This window comes from Monodelphis domestica, chromosome 7 (assembly GCF_027887165.1).
Source record: "Monodelphis domestica isolate mMonDom1 chromosome 7, mMonDom1.pri, whole genome shotgun sequence".
Taxonomy (NCBI): Eukaryota; Metazoa; Chordata; class Mammalia; order Didelphimorphia; family Didelphidae; genus Monodelphis; species Monodelphis domestica.
In genome coordinates, this window is record NC_077233.1 from 196,403,828 (window position 1) to 196,422,229 (window position 18,402).

General features: G+C 39.7%; 1 protein-coding gene across 5 annotated transcripts in view; it reads right to left on the minus strand.

The window, feature by feature from the left end:
- APBA1 (amyloid beta precursor protein binding family A member 1) overlaps positions 1 to 18,402 on the minus strand; it is a 270,008-nt gene that overhangs the window by 12,932 nt on the left and 238,674 nt on the right. For 4 of the 5 annotated variants that reach the window (XM_056806236.1, XM_056806238.1, XM_001365449.4 and 1 more), the window contains 5 exons: positions 18,117 to 18,149; positions 16,883 to 16,969; positions 15,866 to 16,051; positions 11,148 to 11,327; positions 7,807 to 8,019 (listed from right to left, as the gene is read on the minus strand). In XM_056806236.1, coding sequence (XP_056662214.1) covers positions 7,807 to 8,019; positions 11,148 to 11,327; positions 15,866 to 16,051; positions 16,883 to 16,969; positions 18,117 to 18,149 — 699 coding nt within the window. The remainder of the gene's footprint in view (positions 1 to 7,806; positions 8,020 to 11,147; positions 11,328 to 15,865; positions 16,052 to 16,882; positions 16,970 to 18,116; positions 18,150 to 18,402) is intronic. The other variant, XM_056806239.1, reaches the window with a different exon arrangement.

Consider the following 18,402-nt stretch of genomic DNA (forward strand, 5'->3'; position numbering starts at 1 on the left):
TAGGGAAGTAGCTTGATGGATAGAAAGCCAGGACGAGGACAAGAGAGGGGAAGTCCTGGGTTCAAAAGTGATCTCGGACCCTATCTATATGATCCTGTACTTAACCCCAACTGCCTAGCCATTATTGTTCTTCTGCTTTGGAACTGATACTCAGTATTGATTCTAAGACAGAATTTTTTTAGTATTTATTTTTTGAAGTATTTGTTTTATTTTATTTTTTCAAAGTATTTATTAAGTGTACCGTGTTAGCTGGGGATGCAACCAGAAAAATTAAGAAAGTCTCTGATCCTAAGAAGATTACATTCTACAAAGGGGAGACAACAACCCAGGCATTTGGAGCTGCAAGCCAGCAAGAAGAAAAGAAGCTTTCCACAGGGAAAACAGATGGCAAAGGATCTTTCTAATATCATTCCCATTGATAAACCTAAATGTTTACTGAACCACATGATAGTGCCAAGTACTTTCCTAGTGGAAAGACCTTTCTGGGCTTTCAGTTAGCTGCCTAAGTGCTGCCTCATTGATAGAATTTAAAAAATAAAATAGTGGTTCAGGAATTAGAAAACCTGGGATCAAATCTCACTTCTGAACTTATTCCCTGTGTGAGATACTGGCCAAATCAATTGTTCTCACTGGACAGTAGTAAAACGAAGATGGCTGAACTGAATGGGCAGGGGAGTCCCTTTTAGCTTTAGAGCAGGGGCTTGCAACCCTTTTTTGCATCATGGATCCCTTTGGCAGAACCTATGGACTCCTTCTCAGAATAATATTTTTAAATGCATAAAGTACATGTGATTTCAAAAGAAACCAGTTAAAATTATTAAAATATTTTAATTATTTTAAATTATTGTTTATAATAATTATTTTAAAAAGAAAAGTTTATTAACTCCAGTTCCAGATTCCAGAAAACCCCAGCTTTCTAAGAGCTCTGATTCCTTTGCCATTTAATTTCACTAGGTTTGCATCATGGATCTCTGGCAGGCTGGTGAAATCTATGTAGACTCCCTTCTCAGAATAATGCTTTTGTTTTTAAACCCTTACTTTCCATCTTAGAATCAATTCTATATATTAGTTCTAAGTCAGAAGAGCAATAAAGACTAGTCAATGGAGGTTAAGGGATTTGTTCAGGGTCATATAGTTAGGAAGTATCTGAGGCCAGATTTGAACCCATGTCCTCCAGGCTCCAGGCTTGGTTCTCTATCCACTACCCCACCCAGCTGCCCCCCTCAGAATAATATTTTTAAATGCATAAAATAAAATATATAGGATTACATTGAAAGTTATTAAATTTTTTTAATTCCACAGATCCTAGGTTAAGGACCCCTGGACTAGTCCAATCCCTTCATTTTTACAGAGGAAAAAAATAGAAACCTAAAGAATTTAAGTGATTTGTCCAATGTCACACCATTACTAAGTGGCTGGGACAGGACCATCATTTCCAAGGTTTATTGATAGATAAATTTTCCTTGGTCATTCCCAGGATCCAGTCAGACAAAAAACTAGCACAAGATGAAAAGTCTAGTATTCAAAATTCATCTCTTTTAGGGTCTTGTACACTATGGCTGACTTTTCAATTGACTTTTTTTATATGCCAAGAACTGTTCAGGGTTTCTTGTTCTCAGATTTCATTCATGGGCATCGCTACTGCTTAAAAAAATTAATTTGAGTAAGTTCTCTCAGTATGGGAGCTTTGATTCTATTTAATTTTAATTCCACCACTGCCAATATTCTTGGCTGTTTCCTCGCTATTTGGGGCTCCTCTGTTTTCTTAAGAGATTCAAGTCTTCTATCGCTATAATTTAGTTAATGGCCTCTGGTTTGTTTAATTTCATGGAGATACTGATGAGAGTCTCCCAGACTCTCCCAAGGCTCCCCAGCATCCCTGTAAAAACATCTGTGTAAGCAAACTCCCTGATACTTCTTAGTGGTGCAATGGGATGAGATTCTGTCTGGGTAAATGTCAGTCATCAGAAGAGCAGGGCACTATGCATGACAGAGTATCCTCTAATTCTCCTCTATTTACAGGGATGACAACACACACCTCTGGACCGGTTCCATTCCTGGAATGCTGCCAATTGGCACGGGGGGGGGACCCAAACGAACCCCCCTCTTTCTTTGGTCCTTCCTCAGGACAACCTCTGCCTTTTTACCACTGTTTCAGTGATGGAATGGGGACTGGACCTGGTAAAGAGAATACTGGACAAAAGAAGTGATTTGCCCAGGATCATACAGCCAGAATGGATCAGGAGTGGGATTTGAACCCATATCTCCTAGATCTTCCTGGTTCTGACCTAGCTCTCTACCCATTATACTCATCTATCTCTTATTTCTAAGTGCCAGGCCTGGAGTCAGGAAGATAACTTTTTGAGATCAAATCCAGCCTGGATATTTCTTAGCTTTGTGACCCTGGGCAAGTCACTTAACCCTATTTGCCTCAGTTTCTTTATCTACAAAATGAACTAGAGGAAAGCACTCCAGTACCTCTGCCCAGAAAACTCTAAATGGAGTCATGAAGAGTCAGACATGACTAAAATGCCTGAACAGCAAAGATAAAACATAAAACCGCTCTGAGACCTTTGAGACATCTTGTATAACTGAAATTTATCATCTAAAGACATAAAGGTACAGTATAAAGATCTCTAGATTTGGAATCAGAAGATGTGGGTTCAAATCTTGCTTATTACCTTTTATCCCTGTGCCAAAACACTCTCTAGGCCTCAGTTTTTGTGTATGTTAAAAACAAGAGGGTGGAACTTGATGGCCTTCCAATTCTTAATCTATGATTCTTGTGATCCCTCATTTAGAGGTGACTCCGTATAGTGACTTGGGAGTCAGGAAGACCTGGGTTCAAATCTTGCCTCATAAACCTTCATGAGGGGAAAGCTGTCTTTTTCAAAAGCAAAGCATGCTGCCAGCTAATTCTCTGCCTGAATAGGCAATCACACACCACACAATTTAGATTGTATGAGTGTGAAGTTTTAGCATTACTGCAGCTGGTAAGTTTGCTGGCACATATCTTCAAAGGAAGGCACGCTTACTCTAGAATATTTTGAGCTCAACACACATAACTACGTTTATTTGGAGTTTAAAAACAGAAAACATTGGACCCTTCTCTATTTTGATGAAAAGAATTACCAATAGAATGGGAATTACTTTAGTAAAATTTACAATCCAGGTCTAAATGTTATCAGAATATTTGCATAATTTAAAAAAATACCATTTTATTTATACTTTTTCTTTTGTATCACCCACATTTCCCAGTGTACTCTGTCCCCTTCTCCTCGATGACAGACACCCCATATAAAAAAGAACAAAAAAGTTCTGCAAAATTAACCAATATATTCAAAACATCTGAAGTGAAATAGCCCCATACTTCTGCAAAAGAGGGTTTATAATAAACGTCTTCATATATATGTACATAAATACGTGCCTTCTTTCTTAGAATGAATACCAAGTGTCATAAGGGCTAGGCAATAGGGATTAAGTGACCTGGCCAGGCTCACACAGCTAAGAAGTGTCTGAGGCCATATTTGAACCCAGGACCTCCTGACTGCAAGCCTGGTCCTCTATCCCAGTTGCCCTGCCTTCTTATACTTCTTCTTTGAAACAATTCTCATTCTAAAGACAGGCTTTTCCCCATACCTTTCATGCTATAAATCAGCAAGCTTTACAGCAAGCTAGAATAATTTTTTTTCTTTGTTAAATTCATGGTGAGAAGGAGCCCAGGGGAGAGAAATCTCATTTTTCTATGAAGCTAGATGGGGCAGGGGATAAAGGGCTGGGTCTAGAGTCAGTTAATGATGAGAGCTAATAGCCAACGTTGACTCGTTACTTACTACGTGCCAGAAGCTGTATCATTATTTTCTCATTGGATAATGAGATGCCCCAGGAGGCAGGCTCTATTATTATTCTCACTTTGTTGTCATTTAGTTATTCAGTCAAATCTGATTCTTTGTTACCCCATAAGCCATAGCACTCCAGGCCCTTCTGTCCTCCACTGTCTCTCAAAGTCTGTCCAACACGGTCATGTTTGTTGTTTCCATGACACTATCCATCTCATCCTCTGCCAGCCCCTTTTCCTTTTGTCTTCAATCTTTCTCAACATCAGGGTCTTTGCCAATGAATCCTTGAATCTCATCTTACCAAGATGTGGCAAAAATATTTAAGCTTCAGCTTCAGTATTTGACCTTCCAATGAATATTCTGAATTAATTTCTCCAAGTATTGACTGATTTTATATTACTTTGCAGATGAGGAAACTGAGGCAAAGGGAGGTTAAACAACTTGCTTAGGATCTCATTGCTAGTATCTGAATCTGGATTTGAACTCAGATCTTCATGATCCCAGGCCCTGCAGTCTATCCACTGAGCCAACCCAGTAGAACTGAGTTCAAATTTTCTCTCGGATAATTACTAGCCATGTGACCACTAGACAAATCACTCCCCTGTGTCTCAGTTTCCTTAGCTATAAAATAAAGATAATGACTTCCATCTCTCAAGTTTGTTGTGAGGATCAAATGAAGTAATATTTGTAAAGTACTTGGCAGATTCTAATGTGTCATATAAATGCTAGCCACTATTATTATTATTGTTTTCATTATTATTATCTTTTCAGGAAATAGTCACTTTATTTGGCCTGCCATTCTTAACCCACTTACAAGTCTCATCCATTGACTTAGAGGTGGGGTAGGGGTTGTTTTTTTAAAAAAAAATTAAATTTGCCAGTTAAATAAATAGGCAGTAGTCCCCATGACAACTGTGGATTGGTACCAGCAAACTAAAAAAGATGGTGGGAAGGGAGAGAGAGAGGTGTGCAGGTGCCACAATGGTTTCTATAGTAACAGAAGAGCAGAGATGCTCTTGTAGGGAAGGGGAAGCTGAGCTCTGGACCCCTCCTCCCCCTAAAAAAGAATCTTTGGAAGGTTTGCATGGGAGGTGGATAGAGGCAACAGAGGGAGGGGGTGGTGGATGGGAACCAAAAAAAAAGCAAATACCAAACTCTTTTTAAAAAATAATAACAAATACCAATCTTCAACATACATTAGCATTCCATGGTAACATCTACAGTTTTCTGTTTTGGCATCTTAGCCTCAAACTTCTTGTATAAAATGTCAGTGGGTGCTAGGGTCAAACTGGGGACCTCTGGAATGAAGTGGCCTGTGTTCACAGCCTAGGTCCAACGTGGGCACGGGACTCCCCCTCTTGAAGCCTCAGTTTCCTCTAGTTTTTAGCCCAGACCTCTGATTTCATCAATATGAGGAAATCCTATCAATGCAGCCATTGAGAGTTCTGGAGAATTGGTGGGGAGCCCTGCATGGTAAAGGATTTGTTAAGAATCACACAGGCACTATGCATGAGAGGTAGGAAGTGAAGCAAGGGTTTTCTTCTCCCAAGGCAGGGAAAGCTCCCTATTTACTGCTCCACTCTGCCTCTCACTACTGCCCTTGTCGTGGTTGTTATTGAGTCAGACTCTTTGTGACCTCATTCGGAGTTTTCTTGGTTCAAGGTAGAGTGGTTAGCCATCTCCTTATCCAGCTCATTTTGCAGATGGGGAAACTGAAGCAAACAGGGTTAAGTGACTTGCCCAGGATCACACAGTTACTAGGTGTGTGAGGCCAGCTGTGAACTTGGGTTTTGCTGACTCCATGTCCTGGACCACCTCGATGCCCAAAATCCTCATGGAGGTTGAGGACATTAATTCCACTATGGTTTGAATGTTAAATGGGCGCTCTACCCTTTGAGTTAATCCCAAATCTGCTCCCTTTGCTGTAATGATAAAATAAGGACAATAATCCTTTGCACTACCTAGCTCTCTCACAGTATTGGTGTGTAAAAAGTGACCTGCAAACCTTAATATTTCACATTTCATAGGGCTTTAAAAACACTTATTCTCACATTAAACACACACATATGTGTATGGAAAACAGAAAATTTCACCCTATAGTAAAATCATGAATTTTCATACCAGGAATATTTAATAAATGAGCAATATATGATTGATATTCATCCTCTTTTCTAACCAAGATCCTTCATAAACTCTTAGGTTTGGAGCAGAGATGTCACGCTTATAGCCAGCAGGCCAGCAATCCTGTGCGTTGCCCAGTCCAGATTAAAATGTAATGTGAGGGAGGGGAGAAGAAGGCAACTAAGTCACTCAGTAGAGAGAGAGCCAGGCCTGGTGATAGGGGGTCCTAGGTTCAAATGTTACTTCAGACACTTTCTAGCTGACCCTGGCCAAGTCACTTAATACCAATTGCCTAGATTTTACCACTCTTCTGCCTTGAAACTGATACTGAGAAGCAATTCTAAGATAAAAGATAAGGGTTTAAAAATATAATTGGGAGACATTTAACAAAGCAAATAAAAATACAAAATAGATAATACTGATTTGTGGTTTTCTAAGGCAATATGTGTTCTGCAAGAATCTATTGCTATGAGAGTTTGTTATAGAGCAGTCATGGTGAACCTTTTAGAGACTGAGTGCCCAAACTGCAATCCTCACACAGCATGTGAGCCCCCACCCCACAGCCTTACCCCAGACAGGGGAGGGAGGAAGTTCTCCCATTGGGGCTGCTGGGCAGAGGCAGGCCATGTGAGGAATGTCTTCAGGCACTGTGGAGGGGCAGGGGAGCAGTCCCCTCTGGCACATGTGCCTTAGATTCACCAACATGGCTTTGGAGTATTGGAATCCTAGAGATGGAAGGAATTTCAGATGTCAGCTAGTCCAACTTGGACCTGAATTGAAATCCCTTCTACAAGCTCTCCAACAAATGATGCTGTAGATTCCATTTGCTTAAAGACCTGCAGTGGAAAATCCCTAAGGCAGCCTGCAGCGGGAAACTATAAGGTCCTTCTTTCCCTTCTTCACTTTTAAAATTTATTTAATTTATTTCATAGCTGCTTGAATTCTTAGAAAGTTTCTCCTTCTAGGATGGATAGTGCCTAAATTCAAATCCTGCCTCAAATACTTCCTAGCTCTATGACTTATTTTTTCTTATTTATATCATATCTCTAACTTAAAGAACTTGGTTCTGACTAGAAAAAGGCAAATGCCTTAGGAAATGCTTGTGGATTTGGGCACAGGCTGCACAAACATTTTACTGTTGAGTGTTGAGCAGAGGTTCTCCATCTGGGTCTATAAACTTGTTTATTCAGTATTTTGAACACTATGTCAATGGGCTTGGTTTCCTTTGCAATTCTATGTATTCTATTTTATATTATGAGACAAGGTAGCCAGGCTTCATCAGATGGTCAAAGGGGGTCCCTGACAAGCCAAAGGTCTGCTTTCAGGTAGAGTATCGGTTCTACAGTAAACCTGCCACAGACCCTCGAAAATGAGGACCACAGAGGCATTATTTTAAGATGACTTTGTTGCTCCCCCCAACCCTGACTTTAAAGTTTCTTTTATGTGTTATGTTCCCCCATTAGAATGGAAACTCCTTGAAGGCCACAATGGCCTTTTTTAAACTTGTATCTGTATACCCAGCACTTGGCTTAATAAATGCGTGGTGACTGACTTCTAAAAATACTCACATTCAGTTTTCCCTCATGTTTTTCTTTATACAAGAAGTTACGGCTCTGTATTAAGGGACTACACGAAGTGCCCCAGGCACCACTTGAGCCATACCAAGTAGGTAGCAGCAAAGTGGTGATCTTCCCTGGCTGTAGCTGCGATAACCTTGAAGATCAAAAGTATTCCATCATCTCAATCATTATGAGCTTCAAAGTTATCCCTCTTTGGTTCTGTTTTAGGTCTTTTAATGCATGATCTAGAACCCCATCTCCTAACCCTCCAGGAATGATTAAGATACCTTAATAATGCTCTGACAAGTGGAAAGAGGGAGGCCAACAAGGCTGGTGCCATTAATGGACATGATTTGGTCCCCAATATTTAGCTTTCCCGATTTCTCAGCTGGTCCTCCATGCATCATGTTGGCTATGATCACTGTCGGCAGGATGGATCCCCAGCCAGATTCCACGATCACCACACCTAGGATTTCACCCTTTTGTTTTTCTATAAAAACCTGAAAGGAGGAAATACATAAAGCTTGAATCAGACACTATCTGTGATAGCAGGAAACTATAAGATCCTTCTCTCCGTTCTTCACTTTTAAAATTTATTGCCAAATTGCTCCCTCCCTTTTCTGACATTCTATAGTCTAAGTTTGAAATGATGTCAATTAATAATGTTCTTTTCTGTTCCCTTGTTTCTTTCCTTCCTTCCTCCCCTCATTCCCTTCCCACCTTCCTCCCTTCCTTTTACAACTATCCCTTTTCTGACAATGATGCCATTAATACTTTCATTTCTTCTCCCTTCTTTCTTTCCTTCCTCCCCTCTTTCCCTCCCTTTCTTCCTCTTTTCCTTTCATAACTCTCCCTTTTCTGACAATGAGACCAATAAATAATTCATTTCTGTTCCCTTCTTTCTTTCCTTCCTTCATTCTCTTCCTGCCTTCATCCCTTCCTTTCATAACTATCCCTTTTCTGACATCCTACAGATTTAGTTTGTTTCAAATGATTTATCATTTAATATCCCTCTTTTCTTCATTCCTTTATCCCTCACTCCCTTCCTTCCTTCCTGAAAAAACAAAACAAAACTATTCCCTTCTGTGTTAATTTATATACTATTTGCCAGAAAGAGTTTGAGAAACTCTTATGTCTCTCCCTACTCACCTAGCAAATGTCAGATACTTTTCTAAATGTTTTATCTGATTGACATTCAATAAATGGTTATAAATGGCAACATGGGTTGGTAGAAAGAATGTTAGGGGGGAGCTAGGTGGCTCAGTGGCTAGAGAACTTGGCTTGGAGTTGGGAGGATCTGGGTTCTAATTTGACTTCAGATACTTCCTAGCTAAGTGACCCTGGGCAAGTCATTTAACCTCACTTGCCTGACATTTATTGCTCTTAAGTCTTGGAACTGAGAGTATCAATCTTATGCCAGAAGGTAAGGGTTTGAAGTAAAATAAAATAATAAAAAAGAAAGAATGCTAAATCTGGCCTTAAGGGAGATCTGTGTTTGAATTTGACTCTCACATTCACTAGTGGTATCTCTGTTCCCTGACTTGCAAACTGAAAGGGAATACAAGATAATGAATAGAGAGAGGCAGCTACAAAATCAGTTAGTCCCAGATTCAAGCTCTGCCTCTTGACATGTACAGACTGTGTGACCCTGGATAAGTCATTTACTTTTTAGGGACTCTATAGCAAGAGAGTGATTTGCAGAACAGCTACTCCTTTTGCATTGGCTTAGAGAGCCTCCTGTACAATGAAATTACAGGTATGGGCCCTAAAATAAGTGGACATAATAATGCCTGCACTGGGTGGTGTAGGAGATAGAGTGTTGTACTTAAATTCAAAAAGGCCTGCATGTGTCCTTAGACACTAGTTCTATGACCACTTTCTTGGACTCATATTCCTCATTTGTAAAATGGGAATAACAGTAGTACCTACCTCTCGGGGCTGCTGTGAGGACCAAATGAGGTAATATTTGTAAATAAAGCACTTTGCAAACCTTAAAGTGCTTTATAAATCCTAGCTATTATTACTGTTGTCTTATTATTGTGAAGAAAATGCTTTGCAAATCTTAAAGAGTTACCACATAAACGGGAGTTGCTGCTGATTCATCCAATGCCCACTGTGCATAACACTATGCTAAATGTTTCAGAAATATCTGAGGTAACACCACATGATAACTGCCAACTATTTCTGAAATTCTTAAATTTTCCAATAAATTGTTTAATCTGTGTCAGTCTTTGTAGAGCGAAGCAGTGAAGCATGATGATTATAGAGTGGTTAGTTGGGAAGACCAAGGTTCAGATCCTGTCCCTGACACATATTGGTTTAAATTAACTTCTCAGATTACTCTCTAAGCTCAAGTGGAAGATCAGGTGTAGACCTCCATTATTAGAGGGACACTAAAGAAATCACAGGTCTATTTCCCCCATTTCTCCCTTAACCCCCCAATAAATTATCCCAGTCTCCCCAAAAGCTAGGAATCATTGGTTTTTCATCTAGGATAGGGATGGCTAATGGGGAGGCCATAATCTAAATATGGACTTAGAAACTGGGAAGAAGCGTGAACAAAGGGAGAAGGGACATCATCATGCCTTTTCTGGGGTCAGGGAAAAGGAGCTGGGAGTCTATCAAGGAAGGGTCCAACAAGAAATCATGACAAAAGCTTTCCCCAAATCTGGACTTGATCTTTCTGGCCTCTATTTCCTTGCATGGACTTTCTCTGGGCAAAATGGTCTTACTTGCTACTCCCCAAATATACCTCATGCTTTCTGATGCCTAGGCTTTTGCTCACAGGGTATATCTGCCTGATATACCAATCCCATTCATTCTTTTTTTTTTAAACCCTTACCTTTCATCTTAGAATCAATACTGTGTATTGGTTCCAAGGCAGAAGAGTGGAAAGGGCTAGGCATTGGGGGGTTAAGTGACTTGCCCAGGGTCACACAGTTAGCAAGTGTCTGAGTCCAGATTTGAACCCAGGACGTCACATCTTTAGGTGTAGTTCTCAATCTACTGAGCTACTCCACTGCCCCCCCCCCAATTCATTATTCATCTTTCTACATTCTATTCATCTTTGAAGACCTAGCTCAAATTTCATCACCACTTTAAAGCTTTCCTTAATCACTTTACCTTGAAGTAATTTAACCTCTTCCTAGAACTTTTGATCTCTTTGTACCATTCGTCTAGTAATGAACAATTGTCTTCAATGACTACAGGGTGTTCCACAAATCTTGGGGCAGGTTTTACAACTGCCCCAACATTTTTAGGACACTGTCTTTTAGGCTTTTATTATCATCCAGCTGTTCATACTTCTTTTATCTAATTGAGGAGATAAAAGAAGACATGGTCTTGTCTTATACTCTTTTGTAGAACCCAGTAAATCTAGCTTAGGGCTTTAAGGTATTCAATAAATAATATTTGGTTCCTAGATTAAAAAAAAAAAAGTCAGGCTTCATTCTGTGTCCCCATTGGATCTAGGTTTAAAAAAACCAGACAAACATGTGCCCCATTCTGTGTACCCATTGGACATTCCACCCCTTTTCCTCCCCACTCCTCAGGAGTGGTACGCCATATTGTCCTACATTTCCCACCCAATTTTCATGGTGCTCAGCCTGGAGGTTGAAGGGATGCCTACATCTTTGCAATTTTCGGACTTTGAGAAGTGGATCAGGTCATCATTATACATGTCTTGAGTATTGAGCAAGTCGCTGTATTCCTTCTGGCTGAGATCTTCTGGGTTGATTCCATTTGCTCTCAGGAATTCCTGGTAGGCCACACTAAAGGCTTGACCAATAGATTGCGCAATCAGCTGAGCCTAGGAGTAGCCAAATAAAGAGAAGAAAAGCCACAAAAGGTCAAACGTTTGCCAATACGACTGGTCTAATAGATCAGGGAGAGATTCTAGAACTTCTAGAGCTTTTTGAACTTTTCCCCATAGGCATGAATTTTAGATATGTTTTGCATTTGTTTTCAATCTTTTGGGTCTTAAGGATCGTAGGTCAAAAACCAAAGGCCCCCCAAGTCCAACCAGTGACTTGCCTAAAGTCATATAGACAAATAGTCATCCCCGATGGAATTTGAACCCAAGTCTTGTTGTTCCAGAGTTGGTATTCAATCCCATGGTATCACTGCAGATTTATAATAAATAAAAGGCAGCATAGTAGAAGAATACAAACATTGGTTCTGGGTTCAGAACCTAATTCCTGACATCTTTGTAGCCTTACTTCAAGCCACTTATTCATCCCAGGCCTTAATTTCCTCATTTTAAAAATGAACGTGTTGGGCTTCTGAAGTCCTTTTTAGCTCCAGATCTATGATTTGCCCATAATTTTCATCCTTTTCTTCCCTACCACCCTCTGACCTCTAGTCACAAGAGCCAAGAGGCATTGTGTATCTCTCATCTCTCATGTAGAGAACCAAGTGATGACTACACGTCAGGTTTTGATTCTAGGGTATGATGAACAAATGTTCTTGTAAAGGGTTCAGATGGACATCATAAGGGTCTTGTTTCATTGGTTAAAGAAATGTCTTGGAGCACTAATACATCCCCTGGGGGAGCTTTTCTGATTGTCATGAATGGAAATAGCCAACCAGCTCACTCCCAGGGCTTTCTGAAAGCACAGGGGTGATATTTACTGTCACCTACTGTTTTCTTCATTTTTCTTGCTCCTTTCTCATAAGAACACAGGAAGGAAATGAAACACATTAAGAAAAATAATAAGCCTGGAGCAAGGTAAAGGTGAGCAGATTTAAAATGAACAAAAGACAGGAAATAGAAAATCCAGACCCTCATGCAAAGGCTTCATTTCACAGAAATTTGACAGTGAATGCAATCATTAAGCCAACATGTAGACTTAAGCTAAGGAATTCAAGGTTCTGAATTTTAATTATTTTCTGTCTCTTTATTTCATCAGTATTCTCCTAGTATATTTTCCTTACAAATGATCCAGGGGCAAGGAGAAGAACGTTCACCTGAGGCCTACCTAGTTGCATCATCTTGATAGTGTTTTAGGTGAAGAGAGAGGGGAAGGGAGCATCTAGGTGGCTCAGAGAATAGAGCACGAGGCCTGGAATCAAGAGGACCTGGGTTCAAATCTGCCCTTAGATATTTCCTAGCTACATGACCCAATCACTTAACCCCACTTGCCTAGCATTTGTCCTCCTGTCTTAGAATAGTCACTGATAGAGAGTAAAGGTTTAAAAAGAAAAGAGATTGGGTGGGGGCAGTGAAGAAGCTATCAGGGCATATTAGATGGACCCCTGGATTTGAAGTTGGGAAGTCCTGATTTTGAATGTTGCCTGAAATCCTTATTAGCTGTGTGATCCTGGGCAAGTCACTTTAATTTCTCTGAGTTTCAGGTTCCTTGTCTCTAAAATGAAGGGGGTGGGGGTAGGACTAATGATCATCTGGGGTCTCTTCCAGCTAAATCTATAATTATATGATCCTGTGAGAGCCCTAGTAACAAAAATCATGATAAAGATGCTAACTAAAGCTAAGGTTTCCGGTAACCTGGTCCCCTTTAAAAAAATAACCTTTTCTAGTTAGGACTACTAAGCATCTGGAAAGAAGCTTTGTTTTCCCAGTTGAAGAACATTCATTGGAAAAGAAACCTATTCTTTTTCCAGGAATTCAAGCAAGCAGGCCACCAGAGTTAATTTTCCTCTGCTCCCCTCCCCCCCATAGGTTACACCGTTTAACCATTGCATAATGCAAACTTAAACAAAAACCCAACATTTTCCCATCATTAACAGCACTGACATAACTCTTCCTGGTTTGTTCCAGAGCTACGGAATCTGAATCCATTTCATGGATATGAAAGCCTCATCTGAAAGGTAAAACCAGAGAGAGGAGGCCTGCCTCAGCGCCACTAAGGATTTAGAAATGGCTCCTGTTACTTCACTGTCATACTGCCCAATGCATGGAGAAACAATTACATTTAAGAAGCATTTATCAAGCACCTATTGGATGAGGGGTGGGTGTCTAAAGATAAAAAAATGATGAAAGATAAGCATCCTGGTCAAAGTTTCCATCCAAAACCATACAAACACTTCTTTCAGAAGGCAACTTTAATAAAAGGAGGAAAAAAAGAACATAAAATAAAGAAATGGCTCCCATTCCCTCTTGTTTTCTTTTCTTCTCCTCCCCCAAACTGGGGCTTCCCAGACACCATTTGAAGAGAGACATGACTTTCTAGTTGTGTGACCCTGGGCAAGGCACTTAACCCAAAATACCTAGCCGTTATTGCTCTTCTGTCTTAGAACTGATATTTGTACTGTTTCTAAGACAGAAGGTAAGGGTTTTAAAAAAAAAAGAGAGATGACTTACTCAGATTGCTTATGTGAGCTGGAAATCCTATTCTAAAACCTGTTCTAAATCCTTCCAGTGAGATAGAAAACCACCTGCCAGGTCTTAGTATTTTCTGTCCAGTGAGTCCTAAGGACCTCGAATGATGATCGATGATGGTCCCTCCATGATTCTATGGCTTGCAGTAGCCCAGGCCACTGCCATCTGCCTTGCTGGTGTCCACTTAGCATTCATAGGCATTGCCAATCTGCCTTGTTTTTGTACCTTTGGGATTTATGAGCCTCTCCATCCACCTGCAGCTGGACTAACTTTTATGTGTTGTCTTCCCCAACTAGAGAATGAGCTTGAAAGCAGAGGTCATCTCTATTTTTCTACTTGTATTCTCACTGCTTAATAAAGGCTGTTTCATTCATTCTAATCCCTGCTACAAATCATATAAGAAAAGGGACTGGATCTGTGCTTTTGCTGGTAATGGGGAATTCCCAGACAAGGGAACTCCTTCTACCAACTAATAGTCTAAAATAACTACTAAGGGCTGTCCCAAGTCTTGGGGAAGCTTTAAAAATTGCCCCAAGACTTTAGGGACACTCTATATTTTAAGCTTGTATTATTACTCAGCTGTTCATACTTCTTTATCTTCTCAATTCAATTTTAAGCTCCCTAAAGACAAGGTCTTGTTTCATATTCCTTTGCACCCACAGTGAGACTAGCTTAGAGATTCGGAGGTGTTCAGTAAATAATATTTGGATCCCGGGTTAAAAAAAGAAGTGCCCCATTCTGTATACTCCCTTTTCTCCCCACCCCCAAGATTGGTATACCATATTGTCCTCTACTTCCCACCCAATTTTCACAGTACTTAGCTTGGAGGTTAGGAAGTGCCTACATCTTTGCAATTTTCAGATTTGGAGAAGCAGATAATAGTGGGGTCAAACTCAAATTGAAATGAAGGCCATTAAATGGTACATAGGGCAGCTAGGTGGTGTACTGAATAGAGCAACTGACCTGGAGTCAGGAAGACCTGAGTTCAAATTCAGCCTAGCTATGTGGCCCTAGGCAAGTCACTTAAGCCTATATGCCTCCGTTTCTCATCTATAAAAAAATGGGGTTATGCTGGAGAAGGAAATGGCAAACCACTCCAGTATCTTTGCCAAGAAAAGCCCATAAACTTTTGGTCAGACATGACTGAACAACAACAAACTGTGGATAAGAACTTCAGTGAATAGTATATTGACTTAGAAAGCTACATATTAACATTATCCATGTTCTATTGTATTTTTATTTATTTTGTATCCACCAAGCTTCATTGTGTCAATACAAACTAATTTCCCACATTTCCTAAAAAGTATGGAGAGTCGGGAATTTCATCCCAAGGTAAGGAGTATACATTTTTGTGGAGGGAAAGAAAACTAGACATCAATAGGAAGGAGGGAGAGCATGTTTAATGGGGAGAGCACCTGACCTAGAAGCCAGGTGATTTCTAACTTCTGTTGACTTGATTCCAAGATTCACCTCTATTGTTGCTGTTTGTCCTTTGTTTTTGAAAAGGACCAAGGATTTCTTGGGGTGATACCTTGACTTACATGTGAATTGGATTTATTTAGGTGAGGCAGAACTGCTCCCTCTGTTTACCCTTGGGCAAGACCCTTAGCTCCCAGGGTCCAAGTTTTCCCAGATGAAGGACCTAAATGAGATGATTTTTAAAAACTCTTTCCTCATTTGAAATTCTGTGACTCTAGGGAAATAAATCTGGGTATGTGGGAACCAACAGAGAGCTGATTGTTAAATTTTAACATTTATATCTCAGAAATCAGCAAATGCTATTTCATTGGTAATCTAGAATAGACAAAAGGAAGTGATGGAGAAAATGTTAAAAATTCAGATTAAACTTAAAGGAATATTTTTATGGGGTAGTTCCATTTGTTAAACATTTACTAAGACATCCCTGAAATAAATACTTCCTCTCATCCCAGTTCAACATCACTAGAAGAGGAAATTCTTTACTCAACTATACCACTAGCCCCCTAGAATCAAATCAAATCAGTCCTTACGTCTTCAGATTCAAAAACATGGCATATCATTTTGTATTGCCTCTTTCCATCCTGAGATGGATGAGAGGCTTCCACATTGTCTTGGGAATTGGAACGGGGCATTCGCCTACGGGCCATCAGCACAACAATATTCCCAATGTCTGCAATGTAGGAAATGGTTCTCAGAGGGTGATCCATCATTGTTTCCTAGAAGCAAAATGGGGAGAGAAGAGAAAAATCTATGATCAGAGGATACAGGCTCTACCTAATTAATTGCACCTATCTTAGATTTGCGCTTTTCTACAGCCTCACACATGAAGGTTTGTGAATAACAGCTTTAAAATAACATTCAGTATAGGGAGAGTTGTGTTGAACACAAAGACCTAGTTTCAGATTTATGTACACCCTTTCCTTGCATTCTGAATACTACCCCAAGAGTGGGTGACCAATTTATGGAAGATGAAAAGAAAAATTAATTTAATTCATTTTTACAACCAATGTAACTTGTGTGGGAGATTTTGTAAAACATCTGGAGGGGATTACTGTATTTAAAAAGAAACCAAAAAAGTCTCACCAGGTTGAGCTGACTGAATCTATGGATATGAATTTAAATATTTTAAGTGGAGGAGTTCTCAAACTTTTCTGTGTCAGGGACTTCCTTTGACAGCTATTGACTCAATATAGGCAGAATAAAATTCTTAAATCTACAAAATATACTGAGAATTATGATGAAAACAATTATATCTAAATATAGATATTAATTTTTTAAAGTTCATAAATAACAAGTTTTTAAAACCTTTACTTTAAGCTTTTGGATGAATATTTGGCATGTTTTCTGTGTTTTAAAAATATTTCCTTAGCTCTTAAAAAAGGTCCAAAACCTTTTTTTAGTGTGATAGCCCAAAAACTTAATTCCAATAGAATGGAGAATTTCCATCTAAGATGCTATCAGGAAGCCTATGCCAAGAGTAGGCTAAGTTCTGCAAGTTACAATCTTGCCAAGTCTCAGTTCCATGAAAAAGTGTTCCCTATTTATACCTGTGTGTCTGCATTCAAGACTTTTATTCTCTGGGTAGAGATGAAGAGGTCCACTTCTGTCATGGGCTGGGATTCTCCTTCAGGAGCCTGAAAGAAGCACCCAGAGGCATATTAACACACCTTTGCAACTATGCATCCCTAAGAAATAGATTAGGTCACAAACAGGGGAACCAAGACACAGTCACCAGAACAGCAAGGCAGAAAATATATTAGAGCTTGCAAAAGCAGAAAGGGAGACAAAGGTATGGAAGCTGGGGCTGTAGGCATGAAAGTGAGTTAGAATCATCATATTACATGACTTTGTTTTTAGAGTTAATTCCCTTTGTTCTTCCCCCAATAGAACAGTGTAACCCACTGCAACCAGAATGAATTGTACAAGTATTCTATAGAAAAAAGAAATGATTCCAATCCTCATTTGAATGAGAAGGGCACTTTCAGCCAGGCTACCTTGACACCAGCAGCCCAGGGGAACTTCAGGTTGATTCCAAGCCTGGGCTGATGGAGAAAATGTTGACAGGAGGTGCAAATCAAGATGTTTTAATGCAGTTCTGGTAAGAAGGTCTTCAGGATCATACAACGGCAACAAAAATCATTCTAGCAACAACCCACTCCAGAAGTTATACAATTTATAAAGATACAGACCAAAATGCCTGTGCTGTTGAGATTAGGTAAGTAGTTAATAGGCACCTAGAAGCTTCAGACACAGAACTCCTCAGTTGGGATTATCTCTGGTCTTAGTCATGAATGTTTTGTGCATATGTGGGCATCTATGGGCACTGGCAAATTATTTTTTTTGCATCCAGCAATTTGACATGTTCACAATTGGAACTAAACTCTCATATGCTGAAATGTGAAGAGAAACTTTTTTTGGGAGGGTTAAACTGTTGAATAGAATCAAGTCCCTTTCATATCAATCCTGTTTAATAAATAGAAAATAAGGAGGCTACTACTGCCTGATCCAATGAATATTTCCAATCTTTGCCCTGTCATTCATTCTTGGCTCTAACATGAAATGACAAATGACAAGCAACTGAAAATGGCCAGTTTAGGCAACTGATTTTTTTTTTGGTAGAAATGCTGGTTTTATATGGAGACTGAAAAGTAAATCTGAACAGAAACTTGCTGGATGCAGAAAATAAAAACAAAAACAAAATAACACAAACGAATAAAAGCAAAATTAAGAAAATGAAAAAGACAGGCATAACATCAAGCTGATGAGTTTGTAGTACTGCACCTTCTTCCTGCTTTTGGCTAATTTCTGGGCCATCTGCTTAGCATGGAATAAACAGAGACAGGAGAATGGTTAGAGAAGGATTTGTAGAGACTCAAATTCAAAGAGGGAGATTTGCAAACTAACAACAGGGACTTGGCCTGTCATCCTGTCTTCTTGGATTTGAGGGAGATAAGGCTAGCCTCAAAACATTTTACTCTGAAGAGAATCAGTTTTCTAAAGTTGGAATCAGTAGCAAACACTGAAGCAAATGCTCAGGTTCTTCCTCATGTTACTAGTCATAACATGT